This window comes from Podarcis bocagei (assembly GCF_964188305.1).
Source record: "Podarcis bocagei genome assembly, chromosome: 10".
In the NCBI taxonomy this organism is placed as follows: Eukaryota; Metazoa; Chordata; class Lepidosauria; order Squamata; family Lacertidae; genus Podarcis; species Podarcis bocagei.
In genome coordinates, this window is record NC_138135.1 from 39677917 (window position 1) to 39696428 (window position 18512).

At 45.9% G+C, this 18512-nt stretch overlaps 1 protein-coding gene and 2 long non-coding RNA genes across 6 annotated transcripts in view; 2 read left to right on the forward strand and 1 right to left on the reverse strand.

Moving 5' to 3' along the window:
* Positions 1–6021, reverse strand: part of LOC308596143 — a 76945-nt gene extending 70924 nt beyond the window's left edge. For all 3 annotated transcript variants that reach the window (XR_014012359.1, XR_014012360.1, XR_014012361.1), the window contains exons 1-2: positions 5625–6021; positions 1417–1598 (exon numbers count right to left, since the gene is read on the reverse strand). This is a non-coding gene — a long non-coding RNA (uncharacterized lncRNA). The remainder of the gene's footprint in view (positions 1–1416; positions 1599–5624) is intronic.
* LOC308596150 lies at positions 382–951 on the forward strand. The gene is made up of 2 exons (XR_014012369.1): positions 382–466; positions 690–951. It is a non-coding gene; the product is annotated as an uncharacterized lncRNA (long non-coding RNA).
* Positions 6022–6137: 116 nt separating the features above from the next.
* Positions 6138–18512, forward strand: part of EEA1 (early endosome antigen 1) — a 50262-nt gene continuing 37887 nt past the window's right edge. The window contains exons 1-3 of one of the 2 annotated variants that reach the window (XM_081210938.1): positions 6138–6295; positions 13392–13484; positions 13813–13935. In XM_081210938.1, the coding sequence (XP_081067064.1) occupies positions 6272–6295; positions 13392–13484; positions 13813–13935 (240 nt within the window). In that variant the 5' untranslated portion in view covers positions 6138–6271. The remainder of the gene's footprint in view (positions 6296–13391; positions 13485–13812; positions 13936–18512) is intronic. The other variant, XM_081210939.1, reaches the window with a different exon arrangement.

Here is an 18512-nt window from a genome sequence, read left to right on the forward strand (position 1 = left end):
TTGCTGACACCCAGCAACTGCCATTCAGAGGCAGACCGCTTCAGCTATGGGGGCAAATAGCCATTGATAGCCTTATGCTCTATGAATATGTCTCATTCAATTTTAAAGTCTTCCACGTTGGCCATCACAACCTCTTGCTGGAGTGAATTCCACAGGTTAACTATGTTGTGTGAAGAAATACTTCCTTTTGTCTACCTGAAGCTTCCAATATTCCATTTCATTGAATGTCCATGACTTCTGGTGTTCTGGGGGCGGGGGGGAACAACAACGACAAAACCTTTTCTCTGTCCACTTTCTTCACACCATACATAATGTTACACACTTCTATCATGTCTTCTCTTACCTGCCTTTCCTCTAAACTAAAAAGTTCCAAATGTTGTAACCTTTCCTAACAGTAGAGTTGCTCCTTCCCCTTGATCCTTTGGGTTGCTGTTTTCTGAATCTTTCCTAATTCTACAATACAGTGGTACCTCGGGTTAAGAACTTAATTCGTTCTGGAGGTCTGTTCTTAACCTGAAACTGCTCTTAACCGGAGGTACCACTTTAGCTAACGGGGCCTCCTGCTGCCGCCGCACGATTTCTGTTGTCATCCTGAAGCAAAGTTCTTAACCCAAGGTACTATTTCTGGGTTAGCGGAGTCTATAACCTGAAGCGTCTGTAACCTGAGGTACCACTGTATCCTTTTTGAGGTGGGCCGACCAGAATGCTACAAATTATTCCAACTGTGGTCACACCATAGATCTGTATAATAGTAGTTCTTACTGCAGTTTCGTTTTCAATTCCTTTCCTACTGATCCCTAGCATGGAGTTTGCTTTATTTCACAGCTGCCACATACTGGGTTGACATCTTCACTGAGCTATCTACTATGACCCCAAGGTCTTGCTCCAGGTCAGTCACTGCCAGTTCAGACCCCATAAGCATATATATGAAATTAAGATGTTTTGTGCTGACTTGCATCCCTTTATACTTGTTTACATTGCATTACACCTGCCATTTTACTGCCTATTCACTCAGTTTGGAGAGATCCTTTGGGAGCTTTGCAATCCCTTTTAGTTTTAACCATCTTGAACGATTGGTTATGCTCAGCAACTACCTCACTGCTCACTCCTAACTCTAGATCATTTGTAAACAAGCTAAAAAGCACAGGTTGAAATACTGAACTCCAAATACTTTCTACATCCCACATTAGGAGACTTGTCCATTTATTCCTATACTCTGCTTCCTGTTCCTCAACCAGTTACTGAACAGCAAGAGGACTTCTCCTCTTATTCCATTACTTCTAAAGTTACTCAGAAATCTTTGGTGAGGTACTTTGTTTTTTGAAAATCTAAGTACACTGTGCCAACTGGATCACGTCTATCTATTTGCTTGTTGACACTCAAAAAACTCTAAACAGTGAATGAGACAGGATTTACCCTTGCAGAAGTCATGTTGGTCAGGACTGGTGCAGCCATTAGGTGGGTTTTTCTTCTTCAAGACTTGCTCTTTTATATGCTTGGAAATTCTATCTTTTTTCCACCAAGAACAGACGTAAGGCTAACTTGCCTGCAATTTTCAGGATTGCTGATGTTTCCAGTCCTCAGATATGAAGGCTAATCTTAGGGACAAATTACATATTTTTGTTAGAATGTCAGCAATTTCACATTTGAGTTCTTTAAGAATTCTCAAGGGGATGCCAGTCAGATCCAGTTATTTGACAGTTTTTCTTTTCTTTCTGAAGACTGACATCACACCCACACCATACATTTAATACACTTATACTCACAGCTTTCCCACAAAGTATCGTGGAACTGTAGCTTGTTAAGGGAGCTGAAAGTTGTTAGGTGACCCATCACAGAGCTACAGTTCCCAGTTTTGCTCTTTCTAGATGGCATATCTGCAACATTCCTAAAATATAGCACCTTCCTTGAAGCTGCAGGAGTCTCTTATGTCAGTACCTCACACACTGAGAGTAGACACCCACGGAAAGGTGGGCCCATGCATAATGTTCATGGAAATGAGGTTCAGGTCTGATGTTTGCAGACAGTTCTTACTTCATAGTAATAATAATCATAATCATAATCATCATAATAATAATTTTAATAATAATAATAAAATATTTTTCAGTTTAGAGAAGATTTAAACTGAATTAAGAGAATACTTAATTCAATGTAGTATGAAGTGAGTTAATTGTGAAGCACTGGGTCCTAAAACGTTATTTTTTTCTCTGTGAACAATGGCAGGATATAATTCCTCTGAGTCATCTACTAAAATATTCCAAGATTTTGACCTTAATTAAACTGCATGGTGTCTAATTATTGCTTTTGTAAATTTTAATACCAACTACTTAATAAGAACCAAAACAACTAATTAATACCTCATTTATGTTTATCCTCTGTTTTCATATGAAACTTTTAAAACAATCTACAAGCAGGCTTCAAATAGACATTTCACATTATCTGTGTCCATAAGCAATGTTCAACCATGGTTTAAAATAAATTAGCTGCATGGGGAAGAAGAAGAAGGGGAGGATTTTGGACTTGATATCCTGCCTTTCACTCCCCTTAAGGAGTCTCAAAGCGGCTAACAATCTCCTTTCCCTTTCTCCCCCACAACAAAAACTCTGTGAGGTGAGTGGGGCTGAGAAATTTCAGAGAAGTGTGATTGGCCCAAGGTCACCCAGCAGCTGCATGTGGAGGAGCAGGGAAGCGAACCAGGTTCACCAGATTACGAGTCCACCGCTCTTAACCACTATACCAGTGTTTCCCAACCTTTTTTGGGCAAAGGCACACTTGTTTCATGAAAAAAATCTCGAGGCACACCACCATTACAGCCCCGTGACGTCAGCGCACAGCGTCACGCCGGGAGGGACGCACGAAAGTGTAAGTTTCAATTTTTCCCCTCCCCCTTGCCTTCCTTCTGTGCCAACCGCCAAAAAGCCAAGAAAAAAGCCAAGACTTTAGGGCAGCAGGTCGACACGGAAGAAGCTCCTACCTAAGGACAGGTGCGACGGCCGTGTCCTTTTCTGCCACACTTGGCAGCCCTGCCTCACGGTCGTGACTCCCACCCTGATTTCTCCCCGCAGGTCGAGCGGCACAGGCAGCCCAATGTATCCAGCCCAGACACAAGCCCCGCTTCCCCACTCTAGATCCTGAATGCGACCAAGTGCTCTGGACTCCTGAGCAGGGTGGGAAAGAGGACTCGCATCTGGTAGCCTCCGGGCTCCTCACCTGCTTGAGGGATGGCATTGCAGGCAAGCTGCCGGCCGTCGCCATCGCCGCCCCCTCATGCGAGTGGACCTGCCCGGAGTGGTGGGCCGGGGGAGGCTCGCTCTCTGTGGGGATGTGGCCCGCACGCGCGGCCCCGCTTCCTCCTGCCCAGGGCTGGGCTCCTTACCCGCGATCTCGGTCTCGCGCATGCGGATCCCACTTATTCCGAAGCTCGCGCCACTAGCCGGGGCTCTCACACCGTGCCAGGGCGCGGCGGCGCGGCCCACTGACATCATCGCGGCTCGCCGCCACCCTCGACTTCCCTGTTCCCTCCCCTCCCTCGGGTCGCCGTGGTTACCGAGGACTGCAAGCTGCTCAGGCGAGCGTGGGGCATTAAGTGGGAGAAGGAAAATTAAAATTAAAACTCGCCTGAAGGCCGCCTCTCCGGATATGAAGCTATTTTTCGAATTTTTTAATTTTTCCCGCGGCACACCAGGCAACGTCTCGCGGCACACTAGTGTGCCGCGGAACACTGGTTGGGAAACACTGCACTATGCCACACTGGCCTGGACATAAACCAAACTCTGGCCTGTTCCTATGTGCAATCCTGGGACCATGGTTTGTTTCCATGGTTTGTTTGGTGATGAACCAAAGTTTGTTCTTCATGGTTTTGTGTGGAGGAAATTCAAAATATAAACTTTTAGGAAAAAGTGGCTTCTTCCTTATAATACAACTTTCCCCCTTAATGAAGCTTGGTGGCTCTGTTTGAATAAAACTCAAGAAAACTAAAGAACTGGTTGAAAGGATGTGTTTTTCCCTTTTCCCTTATTTTCCAACTTTACTTAATCCTATGTTATACTGGCCTTGATCCAGATAAAGAGATGCAAGTGTGTACAACACATTGGATCAGAAATCATACATTAACTGGATGCACATCTAAAGGCAGATGCTGCCTTTATATGCTGTACATTGGAATGTGCAACTCCCATTCACATCATTTGGTCTTAGTGGGAAGAACCATCGCCATGGACACAATAGGGTTTCCTTTTGAGTAAACATCCATGCATTTGTCACAAGACTCAAAAGTGATATCGACTTTCTCTGGAAGGAAGAGCAAAGAAAGTGCTGCAAGAGTACCGTATTTTTCGCTCTATAACACGTACCCGACCATAACACGCATGTAGTTTTTAGAGGAGGAAAATCCGTAGGCATGCCACCCATAGGCATTCCCTCCATAACACGCACAGATATTTCCCCTTACTTTTTAGGAGGAAAAAAGTGAGTGTTATGGTGCAAAAAATATGGTAATTAGGAAATCCATTTCCTGTTCACTACAATTCTGTGACTTGACAGATAAGAGGTTTGCTGTTATAATAAGAGGATTTCCCCAGGTTTTCCAAGCAGCTTGCCCTAGAGAATTCAAACTACAACTCCCATAAGTGCTGGCAATCACTGCCCATTGCCCCTGCTCTCTCTGGCCAATGGGAGCTGTAGTCACAACAACATATTTGGATGGTTCCCTTTGGAGGAAGGCTGACTGGGCCCACAACATCTTCACAGCCACAGTGAAGATAGTCATCTCTGTAGTCCAGAACTCCAGATAACAAATAGCACTGAGATTTGCAGCTGCTGGCCCTTCCTTCCATCACCATTTGCCACCTTTTAAATGTTTCTGCCCTTCTAATTTTGCCAGCTACATTGTAGCCTGCCCCCACAAGCAGCCTAGCTACAGCCTCTGGATGAACTTCAAGGGTAGCTAATACTAATATTTATACCCCACTCATCTGTCTGGGTTGCCCCAGTCCTCTGGAACTTTAGAACTCCCTGTGATCTTTTGATCATCCAGTGAAGAACAGCCTCTAACTAAAGCAGAAATCAATCATTTTACAACCCCCAAAATCAACAATCGTTGAAACGCTTTCATTCCTTCACACCTTCCTGTCCTGTTTGTGGTCTTTCCAAAGGGATCTGTTTTGCTGCTCTGGGAAACAGGACTTTTGGCTAGATAGGCCTTTTGTCTGATCCAGCTGGGCTCTTCTTATGTTCTTTGCTAATTGTAGGGGCCCATAAAACCACTGCTTTGTAAAGCTTTCAAGACCGCTTTGGTGATTAAAACAACAAAGAGTCTTGTGGCATCTTGCCTTGTTCACCGTGTCTGGTACTAAATGGAGGGGGTTAGTTCTCACCAAGAGCGCAGAACATGCAATCCAAGAATTTATTCTGTGCAGAAACTATGGGGACTGTGGAGCACGACTGTGGGGCCGTGGGATCTGGAGTTAAGGAGGCCAGAAGAAAGTGTGGGGCTGATATTTACAGGCTTACCTCAGATATCTGAACGCCCTGGACTGAAAACTCACATATGCTCAATTTTCCTATATCAAGGCCTCAGGAGATGCCACCACAACTCCTATGTGTGGACATGGCTGGAGCCATACCTGGAGCAGAGCACTCTATGAATGCCTACGAGCACGCTTTCCTTCCGTTTTGATTCCTATCCGTGGCTGGATTGGGTCCTGGAAGCAGATCGTGGGGCCCGCTCCTCCTCACGGGCGATCCTTGGGCGCCTAAGCCCTGTCAACAGAAGTGGGGCGTGAGGATGAGAAACTTCCCCTCTCCGCCGCGCGTCGCTTTAGGGGAGGACGGCGGCGAGGAGGAAGCGGCCGTTCCCGCCGTGCCTGAGGGAAAGCGCCGCCAATTCTACTCGCCCCTATTGGAAGAGCCTTCGAAGAGCAACTCAGCCCCGCTTCCCCGCCCGAGACCCCGGCTCCTCCACGGGGCGCACCGAGGAGGAAAGAGCCCCGTGGCCTCCGCCCACCTCGCAGCCGGTCCCAGAGGGTGGCACCTCCTTCTGCCGCCGCCGCCGCGGCGCCGCCTCCTGCTCCCGCCCCAGTCCTGGCAGCGGCGCCGCCTCCGCCTCCTCCTCCTCCTCTGTCAGGGAGCGACGGGAGCGAGTTGGGCCGGGCCGAGCGAGCAGGACTTGGAGTGGCCCCGTGATTAGGGGATGACCCTCGGGAGCTCGCCGTGGTGAGCTCGGACTTGTCGCCGCCGCCGCCGCCCTGGAGGGGACGTGACCTCCGCCACAATGTTTAGGAGGATTTTGCAGAGGGTAAGAGAGCGGCGGCGGCGGCGGCGGCGGCGAGAGGGCGTTTCTTCCGCCGCTGCAGCGCTTGCCTGCCCGGGCTGGAGCAGGAGCATGGGGAGGGACGGAGGGAGCCGCACTTCCTGGAATCTGCCCGAGGAACAGACAACCGGCACCTGACCGGGGTCTTTCCTTCCTCACGCGCACGCATATAGACACGAGCCCATCCCAGCAGCAGGAAACCTGGCTGCCCGCTTCCTGGCCCTTGGGGCCGGCTCGCCACCGCTGCGGCGGCGCTTCCCTTACTTCCCTCTTCTCCAGGCCGTAGCTGCTGGTGCGATTAGGCCCTTCTTCTTCCCTCGCTCATTCGTGGCCGGGGAAAGTGGCCCAGGCAACTGGCTGAGCCGGGCCTGGAGCAACAGGGGCGTCGGGCGATTCTGCCGCTTGGCGGGGTGTGTGGGGGGGGGTGTGGAGGGGAAGGAGGGGGCACAGGGCCCACGCCTGTTCCCGTGGGGGGATTTGGGGGTGCACTGTTAGGTTTTAGGTCCCTGCCAGAGGGTTGGGGGCGAGACGAGGGCGAGAAAGTTCAGGGCTACTGGGGAAGGGGCGAAGGAAAGGAGGGGTGAACTACAGAAGGGAGCAATGGGGAGTGCGAAGGAAATGGAGTCTCATTTGTCTCCCCCTCCCCCAATATGTGGGGCCCAGGCAGCTTCTGAAGGGGCTTCGGCCTTCCTCCTGCCCATCTGGTTCCAGTTGCCTTAGCAGAGTAGCCTGGTGCGGAAGGCCTCCTGGCACTTGACGGGGTTAATCACGGCTGGTTTCTCCCTCTGACAGGGAGGTGTCTCTGTTGAGGGTGGAAGGCATTACTCACTGACTCTTCCAAGGCTCGTGCTATTAAATATTGCAGCAGATTAAATCTCTGTTTGAAGTCGCACATATTTGTATGCATGTCTTCGGATCTTGTACACTTCCCTCTGGGGTTGGCTGTGTTCTCAGGTGGGGAAATAGTGGCAGTGTGTATTCAGTGGCTGACAACTGGTTGGGGAAGCACATGCCATTTTCCACTGACATGGACTGTGAGAAAGGAGAGGAATGAAAAGGGGGAGAATCTAGCAAATCAACACTGCTGAGTCCTGTGCTTGTAAGTACAGTAGTTAGTAGCAGTTAATGCACAGAGTGCATAGGACATTAGCCTGCCATGGTGGTCAAGTAATTCCCAGGGCTAGGGGAACTATTAAAAGCTCCTGACTAAAATATCCCTTCAGAAGCCATGGCATCCTTCTGTAGCTCTCTGGCCTGGTCTTTGAAATTATATTCAACAGAAAGCATGGGGACTTCTTACCCCAGAATAGAAAAACACTGGCCTAACATTCTTCTCTATGTTTACCTCCCCCTCTTCCATTATAGGGGGAGTTTTAAAACCAGTGGCAGAATGACTGTGTTGTGCAAACTAAATGGTGCTTAAAGTACTTTCGGGAGGCAGAGGCTCCTACCATTGTATGTTTATTTATGTATTTGCTTATTTGAGTAGATGGAAGTATTTCACATTCACATATCGGCCCATGATATGAACTTACATATACATAACACGGAACTACTACTGTGACCATTACTTCAGAGTAAGTGCACCATCACTCTTCCTAGTACAGTCGTACCTTGGAAGTCAAACGGAATCCATTCCGGAAGTCTGTTTGACTTCCAAAGCGTGGCTTCTGATTGGCTGCAGGAAGCCAATCGGAAACCGCAGAAGCCCTGCCAGACATTCAGCTTCCAAAAGTAGTTTGCAAACTGGAAGTCACTTCCGGGTTTGCGACGTTCGGGAGCCAAAATGTTCAAGAACTAAGCTGTTTGAAAACCAAGGTACGACTGTACTCTTGCTAATCACCTTCTTTATCACCACCTTTGATATACGCTTGAATACTGAGATGTGTCACATATAACGTACATAATAGAGGTGATTTCTCACCTGGCAGAGAAGGTCCTATGGCTTCTTAGCAATGTAGATACTTCAGTGACTCATAAATTTGCTCTTTTTGCTTTGGCAGCCAAAAAGATCAGAAAGAAGAGTCTGGGCAATATAGCAGTAAACTGTAAAGGAGTCACAAAGATCTAAATGAAGACCATTATTTGTGGCACAATACCCCTTTTGCTTGTATTTTTTATTTAGATTTGCCATGGCCAATGGCTAGTACAGTAAACTTATTTGGATTGGATTGGAGGTACAGAATAGTGGCATTTCTGCTTCACATTTATGTGGTGAGAGTTTTCAGGCTCATATCCACAGTAATCTTGGGTAGTGCACAGTTATTTGACTTTCCTGTTCTTCTGTTGGCTTGTAAACCCAAGTTAATGCATACTGTATGTTGAATTTTTGCTAGTCCATGAACACTGTGTGGCTGTCTTCTATAGCTCTGCCCTTAATCTTGGTCATTGCTTATATTCGAAACTATCTTGCTGTCATGGGCATAGCAACTGCCCCCCTAAATCAATCAAAATCAATACAAATCAGTACAAATCTGAGCTTCTACCCCTCGAACAAAAGCCTGTCCCCCCAACAAAAATCCTGGCTATGGCAATGCTTGCTCTTATCTGTCTTGCTAATTATTTCCTTTATCACATGGTGATATTTTGAGGTGACCATAGCTCATGCTATGCTTACGCCAGTTTCAGTCCCTGACTTCACCAGTTAAAGGATCTGTGATGGCAGGGCTTGGAAAAATATCTATGGATAGTATTGAGCTAGATTCATTACTGGTCTGACTTGGATACTTCCGTACTTTCATATACACTGGGGGCGGGGGCGGGGCGGGGAGCATTGGTTCAAGGGGCCAAATGCAGGCTACATCCTTCCCCCACTTTGCTCCACACCCTGCTCCACACATGCTGGAAAATGCCGTAGAACTGTAACAATGCCTCTTGCTTGGCTGGAAAGTTGTACGTATGGAAACCTCTGGATTTTGCTTGGCTGGACTGTAGCCTACTATGCAAAGATAAGAGTAACATCTGTTGCCCCAAGCACTAATGGTATGCACCCAACTTATAAAGAAGATTGACCATGAGAGAATGTAGCTTTGGACTGAAAAAGGTTACTGACCCTGATATGAAATATTTCAGCGCACCAATCAGTAAGAAAGAGAAGGGCTGATTTCTGTTCTGATGCTATGGAAGCAGGAGAAGGGATAAGGAAGGATCTTCTGTAGGTAAAAACTTAGATATTGAAAGTGAACATAATAGAAACAAGAGTACCATAATATAGAGTACCATAACAAGAGTACCATAATATATACTGCCCGGTCTCGAATCTTCCATTCCTGGGTAAGGTGATTGAGAGAGCGGTTGCTGAACAGCTTGGTAGGTTTCTGGATGAAACATCTGCTTTGGATCCATTCCAGTCCAGCTTCCGCGCTGGTCATGGGACCGAGACGGCTCTGGTCGCCCTAACAGATGATCTCCGCAGGCAGCTGGATCGAGGCGGGTCGGGGCTGCTGATTCGTCTAGATCTGTCAGCAGCCTTTGACATGGTCAATCACAAACTCCTGGACCACCGCCTTGCCGACGTGGGGATCCAGGGCACAGTCCTTCAATGGCTGCGCTCGTTTCTCTCTGGTCGGGGACAGAGGGTGGTGCTGGGGGGGGGGGGAATTGTCATTGCGCCACTCCTTGGTGTGTGGAGTGCCTCAGGGTGCGATACTCCCCCCGATGCTTTTTAACATCTTTATGCGCCCCCTCGCCCAGCTTGTCCGGAGTTTTGGGCTGGGTTGCCATCAGCATGCTGATGACACCCAACTCTATCTGTTGATGGATGGCCATCCTGACTCGGCCCCAGACACACTGACCAGATGTCTGGAAGCTGTGGCTGGATGGTTACGTGGGAGCCGGTTGAAGTTAAATTCTTCGAAGACAGAGGTCCTCTGGCTGGGGCTGGACGATATGGGACCGAGGGGGCAACTCCCATCTCTTGTGGGGGTGCAATTAGTGCCAGCACCGTCCGTTAAGAGTTTGGGTGTAATCTTCGATACCTCCCTCTCTATGGAGGCGCAGATTACAGCTATAACGAAGGCGGCATTTTTTCATCTCCGCCAAGCTAAGCAGTTGGCCCCTTATCTCTCTCGCCCTGACCTAGCCACTGTGATCCATGCGACGGTCACCTCCAGACTGGATTATTGTAACTCGCTCTACGTGGGGCTGCCCTTGAAACTGACCCAGAAACTCCAGCGGGTGCAGAATGCTGCGGCGAGACTCCTTATGGGGTCTTCGCTGCGAGATCACATTCATCCGGTACTATACCAGCTGCACTGGCTCCCGGTGGAGTACAGGATCAGGTTTAAGGTGCTGGTTTTAACCTTTAAAACCCTATACGGCCTAGGACCCTCGTACCTACGGGACCGCCTCTCCTGGTATGCCCCACAGAGAAACCTACGGTCTGCAAATAATAACATCCTCAAGGTCCCAGGCCTCAGAGAGGTTAGGCTGGCCTCAACTAGAGCCAGGGCCTTCTCGGCTGCGGCTCCAATCTGGTGGAATGCTCTGTCACAAGAGACTAGGGCCCTGCGGGACCTGACATCTTTCCGCAGGGCCTGCAAGACAGAGTTGTTCCGCCAGGCCTTTGGTCAGGGCGCAGCCTGACTCCCTCCTCTGGCAACCTGCACAGAATTTTGCTTAATTGGTTGCCATCAATTTGATTTAATTAATTTTTATAATGAAATATTTTTAGATTGTGTGACTATTTGACTGTTTGATTATTTGATTGTTGTTAGCCGCCCTGAGCCCGGCTTCGGCTGGGGAGGGCGGGATATAAATTATTATTATTATTATTATTATTATTATTATTATTATTATTATTATTATTAGAGGGGTTTTTTCAGTTGTGGATTGACTCATTGAAGACCAAAGGTGATTCTTGCCTCTTCTGTGGGTTTACCTGTAAGCTGTTCAGAATGGAGTTGAGTCACTTAGCTCATTGAAAGAGAGTGCTCCAGTTTCTGAATATCTGTCTTATAATGCCAGTGCCATGAAACACTAAAATCATGTGGTGAAAACTGCATCCTAAATGTTCGATACCCACTTTGAATGCTTAGAAGGTTTTTGCGTAGTTTGCTGGTAATTAGCTTAGTTGTTTTTGATGAAGGAAGACATGTTTTTACCGTAGACTTGGTGAGATCTTCAAGATGTGTTAAGAGTATCTTTTATCACTAAGAGCCTGTTCTTCTAATGTGTGTACTTCATTGCTCGGTGCAATTTCTGCAAATTGTTATATTTTGCAGCTAGCTGTTTCCTTATCTACTTACGATTTCCCAGGTAATGACCAACTTTATATATAACAAGTGAAATAAGAACAAAAAAGGTACCCTCTGATGTGCTGAGCTAGAGGTAGTAAATGCATGGGAGGGCTGGATGAAGCCTGCCAAACTGCTGCCAAGTAGTCTTCCACCTGCTTGCTGAACTGGGTGTGCCTTCTCTTATCTGCAAATGCACCTCTTCTCCCTTTGGCACAGTACCATTGGTAGGTGCTCGGGAAACAGGAATGAGTACTTCTTCCTCTTCCAGAGCAGTAAGATCTTCATAATGGTGCCGAGTCAGAGGAAGAAGAGGTGCCTTTGAAGGTAAACAGATGGGGAGAAATCGCCCCCTCAGCCTACTCTCATCTCAGCCATGTGCACTGATGCAATTTGAAACTCCATCACAGTGCTGGGCTTTGTAGAGTTTTAAACCTCTCCTCCTAGTTTAGGGCTGTGATAGAGAAATAGCCTCATTGCAGTGCTAGGACGGGAATGCTAGGATGGAGTAATATATGCCTATATTTGCAGGGTTGCTTGCATGTATGTGTGAGAGAAGTGTATGTGTATGTGTGAGTGAAGTGTGCCTGTGTGTGCGCACTATGCATCTGTGTGATATGTGGTGAGTGTGCATATCATCATCATCATCATCATCATCATCTATTACTAGGTATTTCATTTAAAAATTGCTTCCTATAAGACAATTTACAATATAATAAAAACTTGTGAAACAGTTGCATATATAAAACATTATGATTAAAACAACAGCAATATATAAAAGCAATTCAAACTCTGTGCAACTATCAAATGGAATAAATAACTCCATATAGAAGGATTGATGAAAGTGGAATATCTTTAGTAGGCACTGAAATCAAATAAAGAGAGCACATGTCTGATATATAATGGGAGGGAGTTCCAAAGGGTAGGTAGAAGGCCCCATGCATCTCTGCATAGGCACAACCACTTTGGCCGTGACCACTGTTGTGCACATGCTGAATCTTGAATGTGGTCCTTGGGCCGAAAAGGTTAATTCTCCCAACTCTGAGATGGCCCAGTTGCCCTCTTGTTGTTGATGATGATGGTGATGAAGATGACTATACTTTTCCTTCATTTACAAGTGAAAAGTTTTCTATATGTGATTTCTTTAAAAAGATCAAATAAGTACTGTGTACATTGGTGTCGATCAGATTTTGTTTACAATATGGCACTACTGTGTCTGTTAAAATGTAGAATGGCTACCATATTTGAAAAAATATATCTGCCATGGTAGCTTCAGTCCAGAGAAGGACAGGTGGAAGATCCATGCATTCACTAGGCCTTAAAAATGTTCAGCTGTTCCGCAAAAGTTTTTTTAAAAAATGCCACTGAACATATTAAGTGTCTAGCATATGCACAAAATGCCTGTGTTAAAAAATAAATAAGTAAGGCGAGATCTATGCTTTAAAAACATAGCTTGTGCTACAGTACTTCACTGAGTTGCTTATGGGAAATACATGAAGCCAAGGCAACATACATGTGTCTTTAAACATCCATGGAACCTAGAGAATTATTGGACGATTGATAGTTTTTATTACACATTCTACTAATAAGATAAAGGTTCTTATTTTGTGATAGTGCAAACCTGTATGCTCGTTGCTATAGCTCTAACACTCCTGCTCAGTTTGTACATTTGAATATAGTTGGAGGCACTAGTGTAATTTCCTGTTACTCTAGAACAGAGAATTTAAACAATTCACATGTGCATCTGTTGCGAAAGATTTTATAAAGTGTGACTGATTTAATATCTATTTATTTATTGCAATACAGTAGGGAAATATAATATATTACATCTGCCTTTTTGTTTTCAGACTCCAGGCAGAGTTGGATCTCAGAGTTCTGACTCCGATTCATCTGCAGTCCCAGGAAATGCGGTGGATGTCAACAATGAGAGCTCTTCAGAGGTACTGTATTATAATAATACATTATCTTAGATTGAACTTAGATTTGTTCTAAACCTTGGATCTGAACTCTTTGGAAAAAATGCCTAGGAAGCTTACTCCCCCTACCTATTTCAATGTTCAGTGTTTAGTTGCATTGAATATCTTGCAATATTGCATAAAATGTTGTTTTGCGTTGTGTTTGGTTCCCCATTTGGTGAATCTCATATTTTCTATATATTTGCTGCATTATGCATTGCTGCATATTTGAGCACTGTGCTGCCTTTTTTGACATTCAGTTTGCTTCCAATGTTTTAAAATATATACATGCCTAAAAGCAACTGTTTCACAGGGCTTCATCTGTCCAGTGTGCATGAAAATGTGTGTTACTGCCACTGATCTGTCCGAACATTACCAAGAGCACGTTGGGATAGAAACAAGAAGATTGGAGCTTCGTGAACTGCCTACTGCCACTGTGGGTCTTGTTTATTTGGCTTCAGCAGCTTGGTTCTGGGATGCTTGGGAAAATAAGTGCTTTTCCTTTCTAGTTGCTCTGGTGTGGGCCCCTTCAGCTTTTCTGGATACTTCCTACTCTAGGAAGATACAAGGTGTATTGGTGGTTGTTGGGTTTTTTAGTGGTGGTGGTGGTGTTATATCCATAACAGAAGGCCAGTGCCAGATATTGTATGTCCTGAGGGTGTCTTGTGGTTCCTTCTTTCTGATTTGCAGCTGCCTTTTGTGAAATGGCTGTGGTATCAAAGATTGGCATTTACATATTGAAAACAGCTTTGCATGTTTTTGTTCCTCATGTAGTTATTTGAACAACTTGTACATTACTTGAATTTTCTCCTGCATATTTCATTGTGAACTGACAGAACAGTATATAAAATCATTTTCCCATTTAAGTGTTTGAGGCTTGACAGACTTGTTCACTAGAAGTTCTGCTTCTAGGTTTCTGGATATAGAGCTATATTGGGCAGCTTGGTCTGTGACCAAGATGGAGATTTTTGCCAGAGCATTTCAAACCTGTAGAAGACTGGAGTGGTGAAGAATTCACCACTTTCAACATGGCTCATACATAGGCAGCTGTAGTTTTGCTTGGGGTTTTCTATTGAGAGTTCAGAGGCATACTAGGAAGGCATGACTACTTGAAGAAAAGTCAGGATTGTTTTTTTAGATTTTTTGTAGTGTATGTAGTGAAACCTCTCTTAGAAAATGTTACCTCTTATGGTAAAGGGCTGTGATTTTTTTCGTCTTTTTAATAAAACACCAATCAATAGTAAAACAATTGCACTCAGGCACTGTCAGGAGATTCTGGGAATGAGCCTGAGTAGCTTTCACACTGTGCGTTTTAAAAACGTATTGCTTTCACGTACAATCAACAATTAGAATGTTGCAGTGTAACTCTACATACCGTATTTTTCGCCCTATAGGACGCACCGTCCCATAAGACGCACCTAGTTTTTTTGGGGGGAAATAAAGGGGAAAAAATTATTTCCCCCCCAGGCGCGGGGCTGAGGCAGCCCGAGCTTCCCCCGACCCCAGCCCCCAAACAGGCAGCTCTCTGCAAGCCGTGGGAGCCCAGCGGTGGCTCCCGCTGCTTGAGGAGAGATCCGCGAAGCCTGGACGCGCTGAGATCAGCGCGCGCAGGCTTCGGGATGCCGGCAACTCTCCCCAAGCAGCGGGAGCGTTCCCGCTGCTTGGGGAGAGATCCGCGAAGCCTGGACGCGCTGAGATCAGCGCGCGCAGGCTTCGGGATGCCGGCAACTCTCCCCAAGCAGCGGGAACGTTCCCGCTGCTTGGGGAGAGATCCGCGAAGCCTGGACGTGCTGAGATCAGCGCGCGCAGGCTTCGGGATGCCGGCAACTCTCCCCAAGCAGCGGGAGCGTGCCCGCTGCTTGGGGAGAGGTCCGCGAAGCCTGGACGCGCTGAGATCAGCGTGCGCAGGCTTCGGGATGCCGGCAACTCTCCCCAAGCAGCGGGAACGTTCCCGCTGCTTGGGGAGAGATCCGCGAAGCCTGGACGTGCTGAGATCAGCGCGCGCAGGCTTCGGGATGCCGGCAACTCTCCCCAAGCAGCGGGAACGTTCCCGCTGCTTGGGGAGAGATCCGCGAAGCCTGGACGTGCTGAGATCAGCGCGCGCAGGCTTCGGGATGCCGGCAACTCTCCCCAAGCAGCGGGAGCGTTCCCGCTGCTTGAGGAGAGGTCCGCGAAGCCTGGAGAGCGAGAGGGGTCGGTGCGCACCGACCGCTCTCGCTCTCCAGGCTTCAGCGAAAGCCTGCATTCGCCCCATAGGACGCACCCACATTTCCCCTTCATTTTTGGAGGGGAAAAAGTGCGTCTTATAGGGCGAAAAATACGGTACTAGCATTGGCAGATATGTTGGAAGTTTAGCTTCTCTCCTGTAGCTTCATTCATACTAGTATGCAGATTATTATTTTTTTAAAGATGCACAGTAAATGGCGTAGTTTGTCCACCTTTGGTCCTCACCTGTGGCTCCTAGAAGCTGTCAGCATGTGACAGCAGCCACACTTTGGGAAAAGGCTTTGACTGGCCAGCTAAACCAGCTGAGGGTAGCTGATGGGTCTTAAACTCTCATTGAGTTAAGGACTTCCCTTGCATGAAAAGACAGGCTTTGGCGGATTGAGCAGACAAGACTAACAGTGGGGCCAATGGTCAAGAAGGCAGTCTTCAGGTGTTGTAGAAGAAAGTGAGGAGCAGATGGGACTTGTTAACCTGGGAAGGTAGTCTATCTAGGAGAAGGAGAACTCTGATCCTAAACCTTTGCTGCCTTGCAGAATATCTTCAGGAGAAGAAAAGGCTAAGGAGTAAACCCAACACAAATCCTAAGAGTCCTTGTACACCCAGCTGGTGCCAAATGTATTGCTCTGCTTTCCTTTGGACCACATCAGTGAAGCTGGGTGGGCGGGTCTTGTTGTCTGGGCAGCCCAGGACCTCCATACACACTGCCCAGGCTTGCGCTCAGGGGAGGTCACTTTGGTGCTGCTAACGCAGCAGTTTGACTTCACCCCTGGAGGTTCACTCCACTGTCTCTCGAGACAGACGGATGCCAACAACAGTAAATGTGAGTGGCTTGATCAAAGTGCTAAATCTTACATGTAAGTCCATTTTAGCTTCCCCTTTTTTAAGGCATGCCTTTGCTGAAGTGTTTGGAAGAAAGCATTAAAAATACTGTACCATCCTTTTGCTTTGTTTGGGGCTGATGGATTCATCCTATAAATGTCTAAGGTTGCAATCTTAAACACACTTAATAGGGAGTAGGCTTTATTGGACACATTTGGAATTAGTTATGGGTGGACATGCGTAGGATTGTGCTGTAAACCAAGCCTGTGTGGTATGAGTTGATAGCCCTTTATGAAAACATGTTGTAGTTTGTGCTCATTCTCCTTCTGCTAAGTTTCACCGCTTGTTGGGAGTGCCATTTTTACCTCCCGAGTGAGATTTCTTTTTGTTGCCATCTCTTTTTGACCAAATGTTGCCATGTAAATCCTAACTAAATATAGTGTTTTTAAATATTAAATATTGTTTGCAAAAAATATTTAACATAAAAGTTTAGTTAACTCTGCCCTAGATAACAACATAATCGTTGCCTATCACTTGTGGGATCACCATAGCAACTACGACGTGATCTCTTGAATTTTAGCACATGAATAAAATTACTAGTTGACAGTATTAAAATGTGTACAAATTTTTAAATTTATAGTCTTCCTATAGTTTAAGTAGATTATGGTGCATTGTTTTTATGTTAAATGTCTTTACTATTATGTTAAATCTTGGTCTTTTGCATGAGAGAGCTGGAGCGTTTGATCCAGCCCTAAGTGTATAAAACACGGCAGCCTTAGTTGTGCATTTTAGTTGCTAATGGTTGCCTGGTTGAACGTTGAGTGATCGGTTTGCAAATAAAATGGAGCACGCTTCCATTTGAATGCTATATCTGCATTTTAGGTCCCCATACTTCCTGATTCTACTTGCATATAAGGAAAATGTACTCTTAGAAGCAGCTCTTAGTGATGAAGAATGCCACGTATACAAGTATCTTTAACAGGTTTTGATCATGATGCAATTTTTTTCTGATAGGGTTGGTTTGGTAAATACTTTTAAAAACATGTTTTTCAACATGTCTGTTTTCAACAATGTTATAATAGTTCGCACCCAACAGCTATTATTTATTTCCTTTGTTAATTGTTTTCTCGGAGGCATCTTGAAGTTATTTATGATACATTTACAATATATTACATAAACATTGCATATATATATAAACAATTTTTGAAATTACATATAAAACAATTATAAAGAGTAAGGTAAGCTCTACAGTGAATATACAATTTGTTTTAAAGTGGAAGTCATAGGAAGGATACTACCTACCTATTCTTAATGTCCAGCATAAAGGAGGTTGGCAGTTAGCGGTGGTGAAGGTAGTAATAAGAATTTAATAGGTTAAAGGGAATTGCTGAGCTCTTTCCTCATTATTAGTCTAATGACATTTTATACCAAATGTGTATTTACCGTAGACTTACCTTGTTGGGTTGTGCTGATATGATCTATTCAATCTAGCAGCTTTGGTGTGCTTGCAGAATTCAATGTAGGTGCTTCTTGCTCTCTTCTGTAGCATTGTACAGTGGTACCTTGGGTTACATATGCTTCAGGTTACAGACTCCACTAACCCAGAAATATTACCTTGGGTTAAGAACTTTGCTTCAGGATGAGAACAGAAATCGTGCTCCGGCAGTGGCAGCAGGAGGCCCCATTAGCTAAAGTGGTGCTTCAGGTTAAGAACAGTTTCAGATTAAGTACAGACCTCTGGAACAAATTAAGTTCTTAACCTGAGGTACCACTGTAATGCTCTACATGTGAATTAGAAACCCCAGTATTCAGAGGGAACATTTCATCAAGGAGAATGGGAAATCCACTCATTGGCATGTTTCAAAGATTGAGTCAGCAGTCTGTTCTCATTGGCCTATTTCATAAGTTTCCAACATTGTGTTTCCTGTTTAGAAGTGGGGGGAAAAGCATGAAGCTTGCAAAGAGAGT